This window comes from Lissotriton vulgaris, chromosome 10, assembly GCF_964263255.1.
Source record: "Lissotriton vulgaris chromosome 10, aLisVul1.2, whole genome shotgun sequence".
NCBI classification, from domain to species: Eukaryota; Metazoa; Chordata; class Amphibia; order Caudata; family Salamandridae; genus Lissotriton; species Lissotriton vulgaris.
Genome location: NC_141698.1, coordinates 34,893,622 through 34,912,298, shown reverse-complemented (window position 1 = coordinate 34,912,298; position 18,677 = coordinate 34,893,622). Strand labels below are relative to the sequence as shown.

At 40.9% G+C, this 18,677-nt stretch overlaps 1 protein-coding gene across 1 annotated transcript in view; it reads left to right on the top strand.

Annotated features, from left to right (window-relative positions):
- The window catches only part of LOC147684436 (extracellular calcium-sensing receptor-like), an 89,755-nt gene extending 71,314 nt beyond the window's left edge, over nucleotides 1-18,441 (top strand). The window contains exon 7 of the mRNA XM_086942309.1: nucleotides 17,546-18,441. Within this exon, the coding sequence (XP_086798435.1) occupies nucleotides 17,546-18,441 (896 nt within the window). The remainder of the gene's footprint in view (nucleotides 1-17,545) is intronic.
- The last annotated feature ends 236 nt before the right edge of the window (nucleotides 18,442-18,677 follow it).

Sequence of the window (18,677 nt, the reverse complement as noted above, 5' to 3'; positions counted from 1 at the left end):
TATGAGGTGGGCAACAGTCCATGGGGGAGCCAGATTTAATTCTGGACAACAAGTCCAGGAAGGACTGGGTACAAATGGGTGGAAAGTGATCCAAGGTAAAAGGATTCCTTATCATAGTGAGGGGCGTCTCAATGGGGCTGGATATTGGGATACTAGCTTTAATGTTAGAGATTTTTTCCACAAACTAGTTATTCAGAGAGTCACAGAGATCTTGGGTAGGTGTGGGTTTAGGTAGGACTCTCTCTGCATTAGATAGTTCGTTAACGATAGAGAAGATTTCCTTCGACCTGTTGTTATCACCGTCATGGTGAACTCAAATGCATGTTAAGTAACCCAGGTACACCTGCTTGCTTTCTAACACTCAGTTGTGCGGAGTATGCATGGGATGAGCTGCTTGAATTCGTGCAAGAAGCAAATTCAAATATAAAGAGCATCGAAGTCAAGACAGCTGGAGAACTTTGTTCCTTTGATCCCGCCAGAGTTTACAGATATTTTAACCATAGGTTTCAAGCTATGATGTCTTTTATCTGCAGCAAAACAAATCCACCTATTGGAAAAGTAATTGATTTCTTTTGGCAAAAAGAGGACCAAGCTAGAGGTACTCCTCCTATACATATGCTATTATGGATGAAGGATGCAGCAAAATTTGGGACAGATATTGATGAGGCTGTCCTGTCTTTAATTGAACAGTATGTCACATGTGCAATCCCGAAAGATGGTGGTGAAAACAGCTTGAAACAACAAGTTTTACATTTTCAAAGTCATAGATGTGGAAAATACGGCAGTCGAATATACAGATACAAAGGTAAATCTTATACAAAATGACAATTTAAATTCCCATGATCTGTCATTTCACAAGGAAGGGTAAACAGCTACTTCTCAGCAGTAAGACTTACAGCAACTCGGAAATTACCCAAAAACACATACAACCTAAGGAGAACAGAAACTTCAAAGTATATTAATGACTATAATCCAGTCATTTTGAAAATGTAGAATGCGCATATGGATATTCAGTTTGTTGCAGACAATTCAATTGTGAAGAGATGAAAGATATGTGAGAGGAGATTTCTACGGAAAAGAATCTCAGGAAGAAATTGTACAGCTTCAGCTAGATGATGTTTTCCCATAGAGAGATAGGATCCTATGAGTGCTCGGATCGGTTGACCTCAGCCACTTTGTTCTCAAAGTCAAGAGGAATCGTTTGGGTAAGCTAGGTAAAACCAGCACATGGAGCAGAGTGTTGAAGTCTTATCCAACAATGCAGAGTTTCAGCCCGAAGTACTAATATTGGCAAAACAAATATGTTGGATACATACTATCCATGAAGGAGTTTGTGCCTGTATGATGTGCTCCAAAACTACAGGTACAAACGGAATGTAACAGAAAACATACATGAAGAAAAGTTTGCAGTAATTGCATGTGACAGGTGTTTGGACAAACATGCCAAAGGAAATCTTATTAACTATAGAAAACTCAGTTGCCAAACTCTTGATGAGAGAGAATTTTTCTATTTAGCACTTCTACAACTCTTCAAGCCTTGATGCGCTGAAACAGAATTTACTTGGAGATTATGACTGCTACGAAGATTCTTTCAATGCTATAAAAGACAGTATTCAGTGTTCAATCTTTCCTATCTATTTGAAAAAGTTAAATGATGAGATTGTACAAGAAGAAATCATTGCAGCTGAAATTGAAATAACTAAAGAAAGTTTACAAAGTAGCCAAAATACTGAACCACTGACTCAAGATCCTCTTGGTCTACCAATTATTGAGAAAGAAGGCGCAATAGCCATGAATGGAGTGGAAAATCCATGGGAACATGCAAAACAGGGTACTATTGATTTTGAACAGTTAGGACAACTAAGCACTGAACAGAAAGAAATATTTATGGAAGTAAAAGAGAAAATACAAAATGGATTTATACACGAGAAGAGAGAATGGCAATGCTCATCATTTAAACCTATTCTATTCTACATCAGTGGTCAAGCTGGAACAGGCAAACGTTTCTTAAAGTTCTTATCAGTTATCTACTCAGCACTTGCAGGATCAAATTTATCTTCTGTGGTAATAGCACCAACTGGATTAGCAGCACACAACATTAAAGGAATTACTTTACATCAGCTACTTATGCCACCCGCTGAACATAATAATAAACTGGAATACCAGAAATTATCTGGAGAAGCTTGCCATGAAGTGTCAAGAGTAATGTAGAAACTGAAGGTCTTCATTATTCATGACGTGAGCATGGTCTCAAACTTAATGCTTGCCTTTGTACACTTGAGACTGCAACAGATTTTAAAAACAGAGTGTGACATGCTGTTTGGACGAAATCATTTAATTGGGTTTGGAGACCTACTGTAACTTACTCATGTAAAAGGACAACCTGTTTTAACACACTTCTACATAATGAAACAAGGAATTTTTTGGGAAGCATTGGCAATGCAAATTTTTGGCTGAACTTTGAATACAAGAAACTAGTGAAGAATATGCGTCAAGCATCTGATGTGGAATATGGAGATATTCTAAAGGGGTGTTGACAAAAGATGGTAAACAAGCTTTGGAAAGGCGACTAATCAAGAAACTGTTTTGGTCTCACAACACACCAACACAAATAATGCATAATTTCATTGCAGAAGACAAGTCCATAGTTTGTTTAATGCCTACACTACAAAATTGTTCCAACTTTAATGAAGAACTACTAAAATCGGAAAAACAGCATATTTTGGAGATTACAGCTATCAACAAAATGAAACCCCAGGGAGTAACAATACTACTAACTGAAAACTGCAAACAAAATTGGATTATTTGGAAAATTATGTATAAAAGACTTCAGGTTTAGAAAAGTGTTTATACATGTGTAAATTGTGTAGTTATTTTGTGGAGTACTTTGAATGTAGAGGATGGATTACCTAATGGTGCTATGGGAAAAGTAATTGATTTTTTAATTTTCAAAACAGGGATCAGATAGAATTCTGGGTTGTAAAATATATTTGGATTGATGGGGTAAAGCAGATTGGGCATTGTGTTGTACTTTTTTTGCTTGTATAGGACTTGTATGTCCGATGACAGCAGTTTCCAGTGTCCCTAGCTCATGCTGTAACTGTCCACAAATCTCAACGTTTAAGTATAGAATTAGTTTTTGTGAATATCTGTAGTAGTTTGTTTAAAGAAGGAATAACATGTTGCATTGTATCGAGTAAGAACATTGTCTGGTTTGTACTTAAAGGAATTTGATGAGAAAAAAGTTAGTGCCGATGAAAGTTGTGTAAGAGATTACAATCTGTTAAGAAGTCTATATGCTCCTAATTTAGGTAAATATCCTATTTATGGGAAACAATGATATGTCCAAAACGGAAGCATACAAAATAGTCAACTGAAGTCCAACAAATGAAAGGAAACCATAACAAGCAAAAAAAGCTAAAAATAGAAAAGTGGAAATTGAGGGAAATATTGTATGACTCCAGTTGGAAAATAGATCGGGTATCAACTGCTATGAAAATTTGGTTCTAAATGTAGTGTTTCAGTTACCACATCTTGTTAATGATAAACAACATGAAAAAAGGTTCTGTTCTGCAATGTAGCATTAACCCAACGTGTATTCAATGACAGAAGTTAAATACATTCTACTTCAGGCATTCAAGATCTTTTGGATACTCAGTAGTATTTAGTCTCAACATACAACAAGACACACAAGAATGTATGTTGGTCATGCTTGAAATTTTAGAAGAAGTAAATATTGATTACTACTGAAGTAAATACTGAGTGAATCCTATACTAACACTACCAGATTTCAAAACAGTGTCTTTTGACAAATTGATTAAAACAAAACATCAAAATATGACCTGCCCAAATTGTAGATCAGAGGTAATCTCTACGTTGCAAATACAAAGAAGTGGAAAATACCTTATATTAATGCTACAATGATATAGACCAGATGGATTAAAATTAGAAACCGAAACTACAAACTTCAAAGCAGGACAAATATCAATTTCTGGAAGAACTTACAGAGCAGTGGCTATTATTTTTCATGAAGAGCTAATATAACATCTGGACACTACACTGTCTTTTTTAAAGAGTAACAGTGGTTAGACAGATTGCAATGATGGCAACCTTAAAATTCAAAGCTAAATTGCCTTCCAAACAAAAAAATTCTTACCTCTTGTTTCTTCAACCAAAGTTTTAAGGACATCATTTGGTCTGTTGGGGTGATGTTCTTAAACATTACTCTACTATATAACAGCCCTTTTATGTTCTGCAAAGGAGTTCATATATCATTTATATTTAACACTGTGAAATTAAATGTTAAAACTGGAACAACTGAACAAACTTATAGAAACCTTCAATTAAAATCAAAAATGCCTTTGGAAATTGTAGCGAGTGTAAAGCATAGTAATGAATATTTACAAAGATGTACTGTGCACTTCTGTTTTTTTTTTGTACAATCCATACGATTGTTTTTTTGTCACTGTTCGAATATGATGCTACATACAGAGCACTGTGTATGGTGAACTAGTATGAAAGCTGAAAACAGTAAAAAAGGGAAAGAGACATTGTATCACATTACATTGCAGTGTTTAACAAAAATGTATTGTTATAATGCTTTGTTTTGAAAATCACATACAAAAGTATTTTAATATATGTTTGTTTTTAATAGTGGCTACAGTGCAACACTCTAACATACCTGAAAACACATATTCTACCATAGATTTATTAATTAGAAATGGTGATACTTTATAAGTTAAGCTGCTCTTCTCTCACATATAAGTTATCTTTAAGGCAGGTATCATGTAGGCTATAAGTTATACTCCTACATATATAAAAGCTAATATATATATATATTATACGTACAACTTTCAGTAACCTACATGCACACTTACAGGCCAATATGCTCTACTATACATCCGCTCTCTCAACCTCATTTGCATCTTATAGAAGCATGTGCAAAAGTAGAGATCACTAATCCACCTCCAGTTTCAGAAGTATCTAAACATTCACTGACACACACAGGCTCAAATCCTGTCTATCTACTAAAAATGAAGGCAGATGCACATAAAATTAGTTTACACAACACCAAGTAACAGACCCAAGAAGGAATTCATCCCATCGCTTAGTTATACATTTACAGATGCATACAGTCACAAAGAGAGCCACTGATGTACCAAAAAAGTAAGTTGCAAATGGGAGCACACTCCCAGATAGGGACTGATTCATCAACTCAAATGGTTAACAATAACTCACACTACCAACTCAGCCATACAGAGAAGTAACCTTCTAACATGTCTGAGGCCTGCTACACAATCATTTCTCTATCCAGTTCTACTGTAGGCCGACTTCATATTTAAAACACCTTTACAAGCCTTAACCTAATCTTTTTCTGCATATAACCTATCCCTAAAATAGGCAGTAGGTAGGCCATAGGGTCTACATAAAAGCTGACACCTGTAGTTAGAAATTTCAGTGAGTTACATCCACAATTACAGGCCCATATACTGACTTATACATCCACTCTCCCACTCTCATCTGCATCCTATATAAGCACGTGTAAAAGCAGAGAGCCACTAATACAACCCCTCAAACAGTGTTACAAGCTTTTAAAAATTCCCTTACATGCACAGACACAACTCCTATGTATCTAGCACTAATGGAGGCAGGTAGACATACACTTAAATAAACCATTAGTGACTGACACCCCCAAGAGACAATCCATGCCAGCCCTTACATATAGATTTCCAGAGCCATACAGGCACAAACAGAGCCAGTGATGTACTAAGAAACTTCTTTACATATAGAAAGATAGCCCCTCACACAGGGACCTAAATACTCATTCAGATATCTAGAAAAGAACTGACACTACAAAGTGAACCACCCAGAGAAGTAGCCCTTTAAATATGTGTCAAGCCTGGTACACTTCAGGCTGTGCATCCAGTTGTGCTGCTAGTTGGACTTGGTATTTAAAACTCCTTCACAAGCTTTAACCTCCTGCTCTACTACTCACAAGTCACATCTAAGGTAGTCTGTACCTAAATCATAGGGTGTATTCCTATGTGCATAAAAGCTAACACATGTAGTTAGACATTTCAGTAACTTAAACTTCTGGACCCATATACTCAGTTATACATCCACTCTCCCACCCTGATTTAAAACTCATATAAGCACATAGAAAAGGGTTACCTACTGATACATCCCGACACAGTGTCACAATGATTGAAACATTGACTCAAATGTACAGACACAACTCTTATGGATCTACCACTAATGCAAATAGTAACACAGTCTGCTAAATAACTGATTATTGACTAATACACGCAAGAGGCAATCAGACACATATACTCAGTTATAATATCACGAATGACATCACTCATATCATCTCAAAAACTACTCATGACATCATCCACAGAACCATTCACACACCAACTCACACCCCTTACAACGTCGCGCACACCCAATGACAAACCCACACAACAACTCACATACCCATTGACAGATCCATTTAACTACTCATACATCCAGTCACTTGTCGGTACACCAACTCACACACCACTTACTAACTCATACCTCTTACACAGTCAGTCACTAAACCATTTAGATATTCATGAAACCACTCATTCACACTATTAGCCGTTCACAAAAGTATATAGTCACCTATACAGCTACTCACAGACCCACTTATTCACATATGCAAATATTCACACACCCACTCAATCATCCGTATAGACTTTCAAGACAACCTCCCACTCATCTATGCAGCCAATCATACATTAATTCGCACATCCACACACTCACACAACTTTTACATACCCATTGACACATCCATACAAGTTGTCACACATCCACTCACTCACCCATACACCCATTCAAACATACTCTCCAGTACAACCACTCACACACCAACTCACTTAACCAAATTCCCACTCAAAGCATCAGTCACTTACCCATACAATACATTTACACACCCGGTTACTCACCATACAATCAGTCTCACCAAATGTATCTTTTCATAGTGCCACTTACACACCATTCACACAGCAATACAGCCACTAACACCTACCCACACACTCATCCATACTGAAACATAAACATCCACCTATACCCTCATATACTCACTCACATAGCCAGTCACTCACACATTCAGTTTGTCACCTTGGTAACACACATGCAACCAATAACACATGCACTCCCTAACTTATACAACATCTACTCTTACACTCTCTCACTCATGCATATATGCACACACTCTAGCATTTGTTGATATATCCACTTATTCACTATTCACACATTAATATACTCACTTATGCACTTGTGACTCAGTCATACAATTACTGAAACCAGTACTCATTTATTCAAGAAACAGTCAATATTCATTCACCTATTAATAGAGCTACACATACACTCTCACAAACATATATTGACACTCTAACAGTCGCTCACTCATGTAAGAATCCATACTCCCTCACACATCCATAGAACCACTTACACTCACACATACAGAATAACAAATATAGTTACTCACAGAAACAGTACACCTTGTTACAAACATATGTTTAACAAGTCATTTTCTTTCTTTAACCCACCAGAAAAGGCTGTTCTAGAAGAACAGTTTTCTTGTTTAACTATTTTGTAATTTTTTTGTATTTTTCTAAACATTTTGAAGTTTTTGTGGTGTTTTTATTGTTTTTCTTCAAGAATAAAACAAAAGCAGGCACATAAAAAATTTGCTTTAACAGGCAAAAAAAGATTTAACAACGGTGACTGTTGATAGTCGCCAGCATCTTTGCAACAACGTGCTCTGTGGACAGAACAGTCCAACCTTTGCAAAGTCAGGCAAAGTTAGAAGCATGTTGAGACATTGTCCTCCTTGACTATATGTTTTAGCCTGACCATCTCCAGCACCTTTCACCCCGTCCTGCTCTTTTATTCTCCCCATCTCTGGTCTGGCAAACCGAGTGCTTTGCATGGCGCTTAAGTACTTGTAAATCGATGATGTACCACATGAGTAATTTTTGTTCTGAGCCACATGAGAAGATGTTTTCACACACTGTGCAAGTGACTTTCTGCACATTTACTTTTTTTTGGCCCTCTGGAATTGTAAAAAAACTCCCGGATGACACTTTATTTTTTCTTCTTGCGAGGTTCTCCATCCTGCTCCTGCATATTGTCTTCCTCACACTGCTGGAAGTCTCCTGAAGCTGACATGGTGATGTGAAGCAAGCAAAAAAAGACTGGAACCACTGCATAATGGATGCTCTCTCACTAAGTGTGACTATTTACAGCTACGCCCAAATACAGAAGAAAAAAGGGTGGATCTGGACGATGGAAGGCTGTTCAACCTATCAAATCATTTTATTCTTGTGTCACATAGAATGTGCAACCCCATGGCTGCTCCGTAGCGCGTGGACTGTGATTCCGTAAAATATATCACATTTTTATTTATACTAAATTATCTTACATATTATACTATTTATTTTTACTAAAACTATACTTATTTCTTTAAACTAATGTAAAAAAGGTACACAACTCCTAATTTTTTATTTAAAAAAATAACTTGCATTACACTTTACACAATTTACAATACACTGTTTTTTAAAAACATATTGAGTAGCATTTAAAACAACTCATTACAAATCCACTTACACCTATGTGCTTAATTATACATATATTTAAACAAAAACGCTCCCATTCACGCACATAATCAAACAGTCACACACGTAGTCACACACCCGCTAACACACTAATACATACTGTCATATAATCACTCTCAGCACTTACAACTTACAGGAGGATATGAAAATAAAAAATCTGTGGTTATTCACTAATAAAATCAAAAGCTACAGAGAACATTTACTTACTATATAACATTTTAAAAACCATAGAAATGTACTGAAAAAAACAAAGGTTACAGGTACATTACTGTTAGGCTCAGATTTCATTCATGCAAAATCAGTGATGTCATTTGAGAAGTCATCAGTGATGTCATCAATGATGTCACTTACCAGGCCATGAGTGATGTAATATGTGACGTCATAAGCAGTGCATTGCGGGGGCATAAGTTATAGTTAGCTTGTAACTATTACTGCTGAATTCCACTGCTTTTATAAGAGTGAAATCTGACCTAACTATAATGCCTCTGTAACCATTAGTTTTTTTGGTGAATATACATATATATTTCATTTTCTTGAAAATAAATCACTATAGACCTCTGTGGAGTGCCGTTTCTGTACTTGAACACGAGCAGAATGCTTAATACACACACACACACACACACCCACACACACACACACACACACACACACACACACACACATATATATTGATCATCAAAGAGAATTTGCAGCACTCTTGTTTGAGATTTCAAGTGTTTTATTAAATCAATCCAACTCTCTCCTCCTCCTACGCGTTTCAACCATCACGGTCTTGTTCGCGGTAGTACACATTGTCCCTTTTCACTTTCTCATTTAAATACATGATCACCACTCCACCGATAGAGAGGCATTGTGCGATCTGCAGTTTTTATACATAATAAAATTATTTTTTGTGTTGGTCATTGTGATTCTGCATATGAATAAAGCTGATAACAACAGGCGTATTCAATATCAGGAATATAATTTTTAAACCATTTGTTACAATCCACTCATAATTAAATTACTATTTGATTTTTATCACAGTACTAGCGTTTAGTCACATTCACTATTTTTCTGTTTCGGCCGTTATCATCAGTTGATAAAATATGTTGACCAGCCCACAAGTTGGGCATTGCACTGACTGTTGCTGGACTTAGTGTCCAAGCTCGGAATTCATAGAGCTGTTGGTTCAGGTTAAGTGCCCATTTGTCATGTCCTAGGTAAAGTACCTAAATCAAAACCTGTAAATGTACACAATTTTTCTTTCTCCAAAACACAATGTTACCAACTTAATATATCATTAGCAAACACTCTATAGTTCTTAGCTTCTTTTAACACCAGTGAGCATTCCTATTTACATCAAGCACGGTACTACTCGGACAATTCTTTTCTCTGTTATCAAACAATGAACAACTTATTCCTGACATAATTACTTTAACAGGGTTCTTAGAGATGAATATACATTTCTTCGTCCCCATTGAGACCCAATGGGATCTTTGTCTTGAATCTTATGATAAGTTTGGACTCTAAGCGTCTCAGTTTCAACATCCTATTGCCTCCCCTCTCATGCGGTGATACTGTGGCTAGTCCGGAGTAGTTCATATCTAGCCATGTTTTTCCTTCATGAGGTAGCATGTGCTTAGCAATTGCATATGTTGGATCTTTATTTTGAGTCGCTCTTATGTGCTCCAAGATTCACTTTTTCAAAGGGCAAATAGTGCTGCCTATGTATCTCTTCCCACAAAAGCACTCGAGTAGGTACACCACATATATCGATAAACAGGTTATCGTGTCATCAATGTTACATTGTTTGCCACGATGGTCACAGATGGACTTCAAGTTCCTAACTATTTTGCATGCCTTGCAGCTGTAATATTTTCCAAATCGCTTTTGCAAGGTATGCAGCCAGGAATCAGGTTTTCTTGATACGAAATGACTGTTGACCAAGGTGTCTGATAATGATAGTGCTTTTCTAAATGTTATTAGTGGAGGTTCACCTAACTCGTCTCCAATATCTGGATCCTTTCTCAGAGCATTCCAGTATTTGGTCCATATCCTTTGTATTTGAAATCCTGTGGTTTTTTCAGTCAATTTCCAAGGTTTTTTAAATTCTAATTTCTAACTATAACGTCCCTGAAACCTATGGTTTTTTCAGTGAATTTCTAAGTTTTTTTTAAATGCTAATTACTAACTATAATGTCCCTGAAACCTCTGATTTTTTTCAATGAATATCAAAGATTTTTTTAATGCTAATTTCTAACTATAAGGTAGTAGTCGCGTTTGCAGAGGGGTGTAGAAAGTTGCCTGGGCCTCTGACCAGCGCTCAGGAATTCCGCTGCGTAGGACTTACAGGAGGTACCAGGAGGGGTTACTTATCCGCCAAAGTCCCTCAAGAGTAAACTGGACTTCATCCCTCAACCAGTACTGTGCCAGGAGGTGCATTTGCAGAGTGGTGGAGAAAGGTGAGCATGGCCTCCAAAGACCTCTTAGCAATCCCACTTTGTGGGACTTACTGGAGGCAACAGGAGGGGTAGTTGGCCCCCAAGGTCAACCTTGGGGGCCAACTACCCCTCCTGTTTCCTCCAGTAAGTCCCACACAGCAGGATTGCTAAGTTATCATAGCAGGCCACACCTTCTTTCCCCACTATGCAAACAAACTTCTTGATTGGGGATTAAAGTCCCCTTCGCTTCTGGGGGGCCTTAGGGGCCAACTAGCCTACCTTATACCTCCAGTGTGCCCCAGATAGTGGGATAGCTGGTAGGTGGACACAGGCTATGCCCCCTTTCTCCACAACTCTGCAAACACGGCTCCTGGCGCCTTCTGGGTTGGGGAATTAAGTCCCCTTGAATCCTGAGAATCTGTGGCGGCCAACTAGCCCACCAGGTACTTCCAGTAAGCTCCACACAGCTGAATTGCTGAGAGTGGTCCGAGGCCACGCCCCATTTTTACACCACTATGCAAACATGCCTCCTGGCGCACTGCTGCCCAGGAGATGAAGTCCACTTTAGTCTTGAAGTCCTCAAGACACAAGAGGGCCTCTTCGCCCTATCAGCAAAAAAGGGGCGTGGCCTCTGACGACATCTCAGCAATCCCACTGTGTGGGTTTTATTGGAGGTACCTGGTGTGCTAGTTGGCCCCCAGGGACTCAAAGGATTCAAGGGGACTTAATCCCCCAACTTAGAATGCCTGGCGCGTTTGCAGAGTGGTGCAGGGAGGAGGCGGAGCTTCCGGCAAGATGCCGACTGTTCTTTTTTTAGTGTTTTTGTTAGAGAAAAATTGTCTTAATATTTTGTGGGCCCTGGGTACTCCACCCCCCAGGGCCTGACCCTTAAAAAAAAAAAACGGTAAGGCCGTTTTCAGCACCGGGGACCCCATTCCGTTTTTTATTTTTTATTATTAATACGGGAGGGGGAGGTGTGGACCCCCTTCCCAAGGCCTCTTCTGGCCCCGGTGACCCCATCCCCCAGGGCCTGGCCAGCCTTATATTTAGAGGGGGGCCGCTTGGCCCCTCCTCAGGCCAATTATGGCCCCAGGAACCCCATCCCCTGGGGCCGGTTTTCCAGTTTTAAAAATGTATTATTTAAATAATTAATTAAAAAGGAGGGGCCCAGTGGCCCCATCCCCTGGGGCCTGGCCTCAACGTTGGGGACTACAGGGGAGCTGCAATGCCCCTGCAGTCCCTGCCAACTCCCCGCCTCCGGCGAGAGCCGGCATTCCTTTTGAACAAGGGGAGCTGCTGACATCCTGTTGAGATTTGTCATTCAGGAAGAATTGTCACAACTATTTATTAAGTTTGCTTGTAAATACAAAAACAATTGATAGTGTTTTGCCTTTTTTCTGAGTAGAAACAAAAGATAAAAGTTATGTAAAAAAAAGCAAAGAATCATGGCTAATATATACAAAGGCCAATCTAATCAATAATTGGTTTGAGTCTGTTGAAGTTGAGACAGCATCAAAAGTGACAGCTAGACAAAATCTCCTTTTCTACTTTTAACAGGCCCAGTCTACCTGCCAGTTTAGGGCCCACAAGATGATGGACGGAATATTGCACATTGGCAAAACATTCACCCCCATTCACAGATCTGGGTTTCATTCTTCGTTATTTTTCTCACCAAGCCACCCCAGTTCAGACATGGCCATATGCAAATCAGTCTTGACCCTGTGCCTCATGGGAACAGTCCAGACCGAACTGCCAAGCCATGTCTTCCCTGGACCGGAATCAAGCATCCTCGGACCGGTTTTGGGGTTTCACCCCTCTTCAGCCAGGATAGCTTGACTCCAGTGGCTTACTGAGCACGGGACCCACGTCTGGGCATACCCTTCCCACATAGGGCGAACAGCAAAACACACAAGAGTATCTTGATCCTGGTTTCAAACACGAAATGCGGGGTTGGTGCATCAGTAGATGCATCGAAGGAACTCCTGCAGTTGAGGGATGTGTCGATGATTCGCACATGTTGATGATGATGCGTTGGTTTCCTAAGGCAACCATTGAAGCCAATGCTAAGCTTCAGAGACTGAAACCCTGAGTTTCTCCAAGCAGTTGAGGGATGCCGCAATCTCTGTAAACTGCTGCAGCAGCGATGCAGTGATCTCAGGGGTGACTCGGTCTGTCCAACAATTTCTCCACACTTTTCGAAGGGATGTTAGGAGTCTCCTTCTGTGGTGGTGGCAATATGCTGGTTGGTGCGGTGGTCTCGGCGGTACTGCTCTGGCCTCAAGTGCAATGAGCCAATTTATGCCCCTGCAACAGGGTCAATGTGTTGGTTGCCGCCTCCAGCTGCCAGGAGATGCCTCGATTTGCTGGTGCAAATATCTAGTCCACTCCCAGTGAACCAGGCACAGGGGTAGAGACTTTGATTTCCCTCAGTCTTAATAGCAGGAGGCAAGCCAACAATCCCTTGGAAATCAGGGTCCAGCTCTCCTTAGAAAAGTAGGCAGCAGGGCAGTACAAAAGCAAAGCAGTCCTTCTTGGCCAGCAGTACAGTATAGTATCATTCCATGATGCAGCACAGCAGTTCCACTGACAGCATTTTATGTTCCAGTGGTGTCTGATTGTGGAGTCATAGACCTATCTCTTATACCCAGTTGTGCCTTTAAAGTGGGGGTGACTCCAAAGGAGAGTCATTGAAATTATCAGAAATCCTTTCTTCACAGTCCTGCCAGCTATCTGTGGGGGGGTTAAAAAGCTCTTTGTGTAGCGACAGGACATCAATTATTCAGGTGTACGACGTGTCAGCCCCTCATTCCCTTCCTGTTCAGGAAGAGCCAATAGAATGCAGATGAGTTCTCAGACACACATAACATTCCTGTGTATGTGGCTGTCTAGAAGGTATGCACAAAGTGTATCTATCACCCAGCCCAGGCGTGTATTGAAGAAAAGGCTACAGGCACACAGAACTGTAAGAGCAGAGGAATGTCCACTTTCTAAAAGTGGAATTTCTAAAATAGTAACGTTAAATCCAACTTTACCAGTAAAGAGGATTCATCATTACAGTTCCAAAGATATAAAACATGATATTGCCACTCCTTTCTAATAAGGAATTACGTATTAAAAATATATCGTTGTTTTTTTCTTTTTAAAAAGGAAATCCTGTTTTTGAAAATTAATTAGGAAACAGTTTGGTGCAGAACACCATCATGTTGACTGAGCCATGTACCAAATTTTAAACAGCATTGACAGGAACCGCTGTGACTTCAGTTCCTGTCAATGCTTCAGAAATGACCTCCTGACTTGGTGGTCATTTAAAAAATTTCTAAATTTGGCATGCGGAATAGTTTAAGCCTGCTAAATGTGTAAGAGACATTTCTTCGTCTGCCAACAATTAAATTTGACGCTATGTTTTCAGGGGATTTCTCTGACAACCACTCACAAAGTAGCCAGATATGGAACCACATCCTCGGTGGAGATATAACTATTGAGATTAATATAAACACAACCTTGGATTTTGGAAGCTCGACATCGTGATGGCCGCACGGTAGCTCGGCTCCGCCGGCCTCCCTGCCCAAACTCATCTATCCTGCCGCCCATCCTGTCCAAAAACGATAACATTTTACAGATGAAGGTCTGCTGATACTTACCACCCGCCCTGGTGGATCCGGCGTTCAGTGGTTCCGCAGCGGCGTCCTCTCGGGAAGTGCGGCCTCCGTGGGGTGAAGACCAGGGCCTTGCCTTCAGCGAGTGGCCGGCGAGACGGTGCCGGTGGCGGCCACGGGTGGAGGATGGAGGCCGGCCGGAAGATGCCGTTGTGCGGAAAGGCCGGAGGCAACTGAACGCGCCTGGGACTACCGTCCGGTGTTCCAGAGGTGAGGTGTGGCAAGTTGTGTGTGGGGGACGCCGTGTTGGTGGCTCCCCCCTTTGTTGCCTTGCCCGGCCATTCCGAACCCCATCGCTCGGTGGCGGAGAGTGGCTCCAGCGGAGCGGTGGCGCTGGCGGATCCCTCCTCTTTTGGTGGTTCTCGTTTCTGCATCGAGGGTGCTGTTTTGGTGCTTGAGGGGGATCCCGCAGGAGCCCTGCCTGTGAGCCCACCCCAGGACTTGGTTCCGAGGGGACGGCGCTGAACTCGCAAAATGGTGGCTGATGCCGTATGCCGTGGAGCGCCCCGGGATGTCGATGCTGTACCTCTGCACTGTGCTGGGGCCTGCACTGGAGGGCGCGAACCCACGATTGGCGACGTCCTACGAGCGCTGCAGATTTGGCAAATGACCTTGGCCCGAGATTCTTGTGTGCAAGACAATGTGGTGCCCGCCATTACTCCCGGGCCATCCCTCAGAGATGCGGATGGGCCCGAGGTGGTTGCTGTTTGTTTCCCGCATTTTGATGGGGGAAGCGATGTCTTGGTTCACATGCGGGAAGATTTGCTGGTGATCATTGACACTGGTGTACATGACTGCCGTGAACAACTTTTGCACTACCATCGGCGGTTGAGATCTCATGGGTTGCTTCCAATGGCCGTTCAGCGGCTGTTCCACGGCCTTTTCTCACCGCTTTGTTTTATGCCCGCTACTTCGACATACATCGTGGCGATAGCTAAGAAAGGACTGGGGTGAGCCCGGTTCTTAATCCGAAGGACTGCTGTTCGGTGCACGGAGTTCTGGACTGCCCCAAATTGTGATAATTTGTCGAATCCTTAATATGTATGGCTACCTGAAAACTTGCCAGTTTCGTTTTGGGCTGCACTAATTGTTTGTATGGGCGGGGGGTGGTGGCCGTGCGCCCTGTTGCATGGTATCCTCCCCCCTGGTTTTCCTTTTTCCCTTTTTATCTGTTTTCTTTCCCTTTCCCTATATTATCTCATTCTATATTTTGGGTTCATGTTTAGGGCGACAGGCACGCTGCTGGGAGGGGTAGGCCATAGCCTTCTGCAGGGGTGCAGGGTGGGGCGGGTGGAAGAGGGTCTATTAGATAGTTATTTGTTTCTATGGCTCTTTTGTGTCCTTTTCTTGGGTCTCCATGTCTGTGCGTGATTCCCGCGGGGTGAGTGACTGGGGGGGGGGGGAGGATTGGGTATTCCTACATAATATGGTACTTTTAGGTTCTGCTCATCCTGACCTAGCCGCCCCGCCCCTAGGAAAGTTTGCTGTCTGGATTGTTGATCGCCATTATCGCCGTGGGGCGGGTACAGTAACGTTGAGTCCCCCTTTTCCTTTTTTATAGTTTTTTTTTTGTTTTCTTTTACTTTCCGGGTTGGGCTGTATAGCGATTGCAACTTTATCCATCTCTCTGATGGTTTTGACTGTTATGAGAGTGATGTTCTGCTTGTCTTTGGGCACATGAGGTAACGGGTGGACACTACTGAAGAAGAATTGCAAGGGCATCTATGGCTTGCACGCTTTGGACTTTTCTTATGACAGATTTACGGATTCCCTATTATAATGTTGCTGGTTCTGTTCCCCGCCATGTGCGCCAGGACGCCTATTATACAACCGATCCTTTAATCTCTTAATATAAAAAATGAACCTTCTCTGATCCTGTGCCGAGTGGTTCCACTCAGTTAGCATTGCGGACTTGCAGCATTGTGTAGTATTGCGCAACCACTCCGTACTTTTTAATGATATTGGTGCTTTCCAGTTTGTTTTGTGGCCAGCCTCTGGGTAGTAGGCCTGTATTTGTATGCAACCATCTACACAAATAAAGGTTTTCAAAAACTTAAAAATATATATATATAAACACAACCTTAAAGTGTTTCTCAATTTTTATTGTTGCCTGTGATGGAAACACTACAGTGTGCAATTTTATAAATATATTCAAAACATGTTCACATCACTCTAAATACATTAGCCTTGAAACAAATTATTTTTGTCAGGGTTGGAGAAAACAAAAGCTTTACTTCGAAGTGATAAATTATGTGATTGGGCACACAAGAAGGCAAAGAATAAGTGCCTGAGCTATATTAATGAGAGCTCCCTGAACCACATGTTTGACACAAGACTTAATGGATATGATTTGGCTCACGACTGACATCAGAACCTGAGATGATGGCATAATCGTTCATTTACTTTACTAGAACATACTAGACAAACAGGAACTCAAGTCTCTTCTGACCTGATTTAGAATTTTGCAGAAATGGAAAATAACCCACTTACTTAAAGAGATACTACCTAAAGAGACAAATCAACTGGTAGAATTTCCTCAAACATATGGATGTTATGGAGGAAGACATTTAATTGAAAGTTGGGGGGGGTGGGGTTGGACCGCCCATCTGCCAAGTGAGCAGAGACTATTGCAATGAAGGCAAAGTGAAGTCAGATAATGTACCTGGAACGTTGCACTGCTCTGCTACATTCGAAACAACTTCCAAAGTCCTTTCCAAATTAAAATGTTTTAAACTGTGCCTACTGTTTCTGATTATAAGCCCTTACTAATTTAAGGTCATGAATGGCGTTAAATGCATCAAGAAAATAAAACATTCTTTGTCTTCTTCAGATTCTTTAGAATGTATGAAGTGCCCAGAGGAATACTGGTCGAGCGTGAAAAGAGATCGCTGCATCCCAAAGGAGATTGAATTCCTTTCCTTCGAGGAACCGCTGGGATTTTTTTTAGTTTTGACCTCTGTCTTCTTTTTCCTCACTGCCGTTTGGGTCTTGTGTGTTGTCATAAAGTATCGCAATACTCCAGTGGTGAAAGCCAACAACCTTCAGCTCAGCTACCTTCTACTTGTCTTCCTCATGCTGTGTTTCCTCTGTGCCCTTATCTTTATTGGGCAACCCATGCTTGTGGCCTGCATGCTCCGTCAGGTGATCTTTGGAATTTCATTCTCCCTCTGTGTTTCCTGTGTATTGGCCAAAACAATCACAGTGGTCATTGCTTTCAAGGCCACCAAACCGAACAGTACCTTAAGGAGATGGGTTGGCTCCAAGGCTTCCTATTCTATTGTCTTGGTCTCTTGTTCAGTCCAGTCATCAATTGGAACCATCTGGTTATGGACATCACCCCCCTTCCCTCAATTTAACACCAAGGCTACAAATGGGAAGATGATAGCAGAATGTAATGAAGGCTCTATTGTGATGTTCTACTGCATGTTGGCCTTCATGGGACTATTGGCTTGTATATGTTTTGTGGTTGCTTTCTTAGCCCGGAATTTGCCTGACAGCTTCAATGAAGCTAAGTTTATCACCTTCAGCATGCTGGTGTTTGTCAGCGTCTGGCTCTCTTTTATCCCAGCTTATCTCAGCACAAAAGGAAAATTCCTAGTAGCTGTTGAGATTTTTGCCATCTTATCCTCTGGTGCTGGCGTTATGTTCTGCATATTTGCTCCCAAAATATACATCATATTCCTAAGACCAGAGATGAACACAAGACAGTATCTGGTTTCCAAATGAACATTATCCATTAACAATACATGCTAACCATGTCTGATTACTTAGCTTGCTGTAGTTAGACGTTGCACAGTCCTCATATCTTTTGCCAGATAAGTTCTTCTTACCTTTGTGTGAATGCATTTCCAAACTTCCAATTACTGACTTTTTTTCAATTTTTCGGTCTATAAAGCAACTTAATAAAGACTATATTTTGGCTGTAAGCCATTTAAACCATTGCAATGTTGTATTTCATAAAA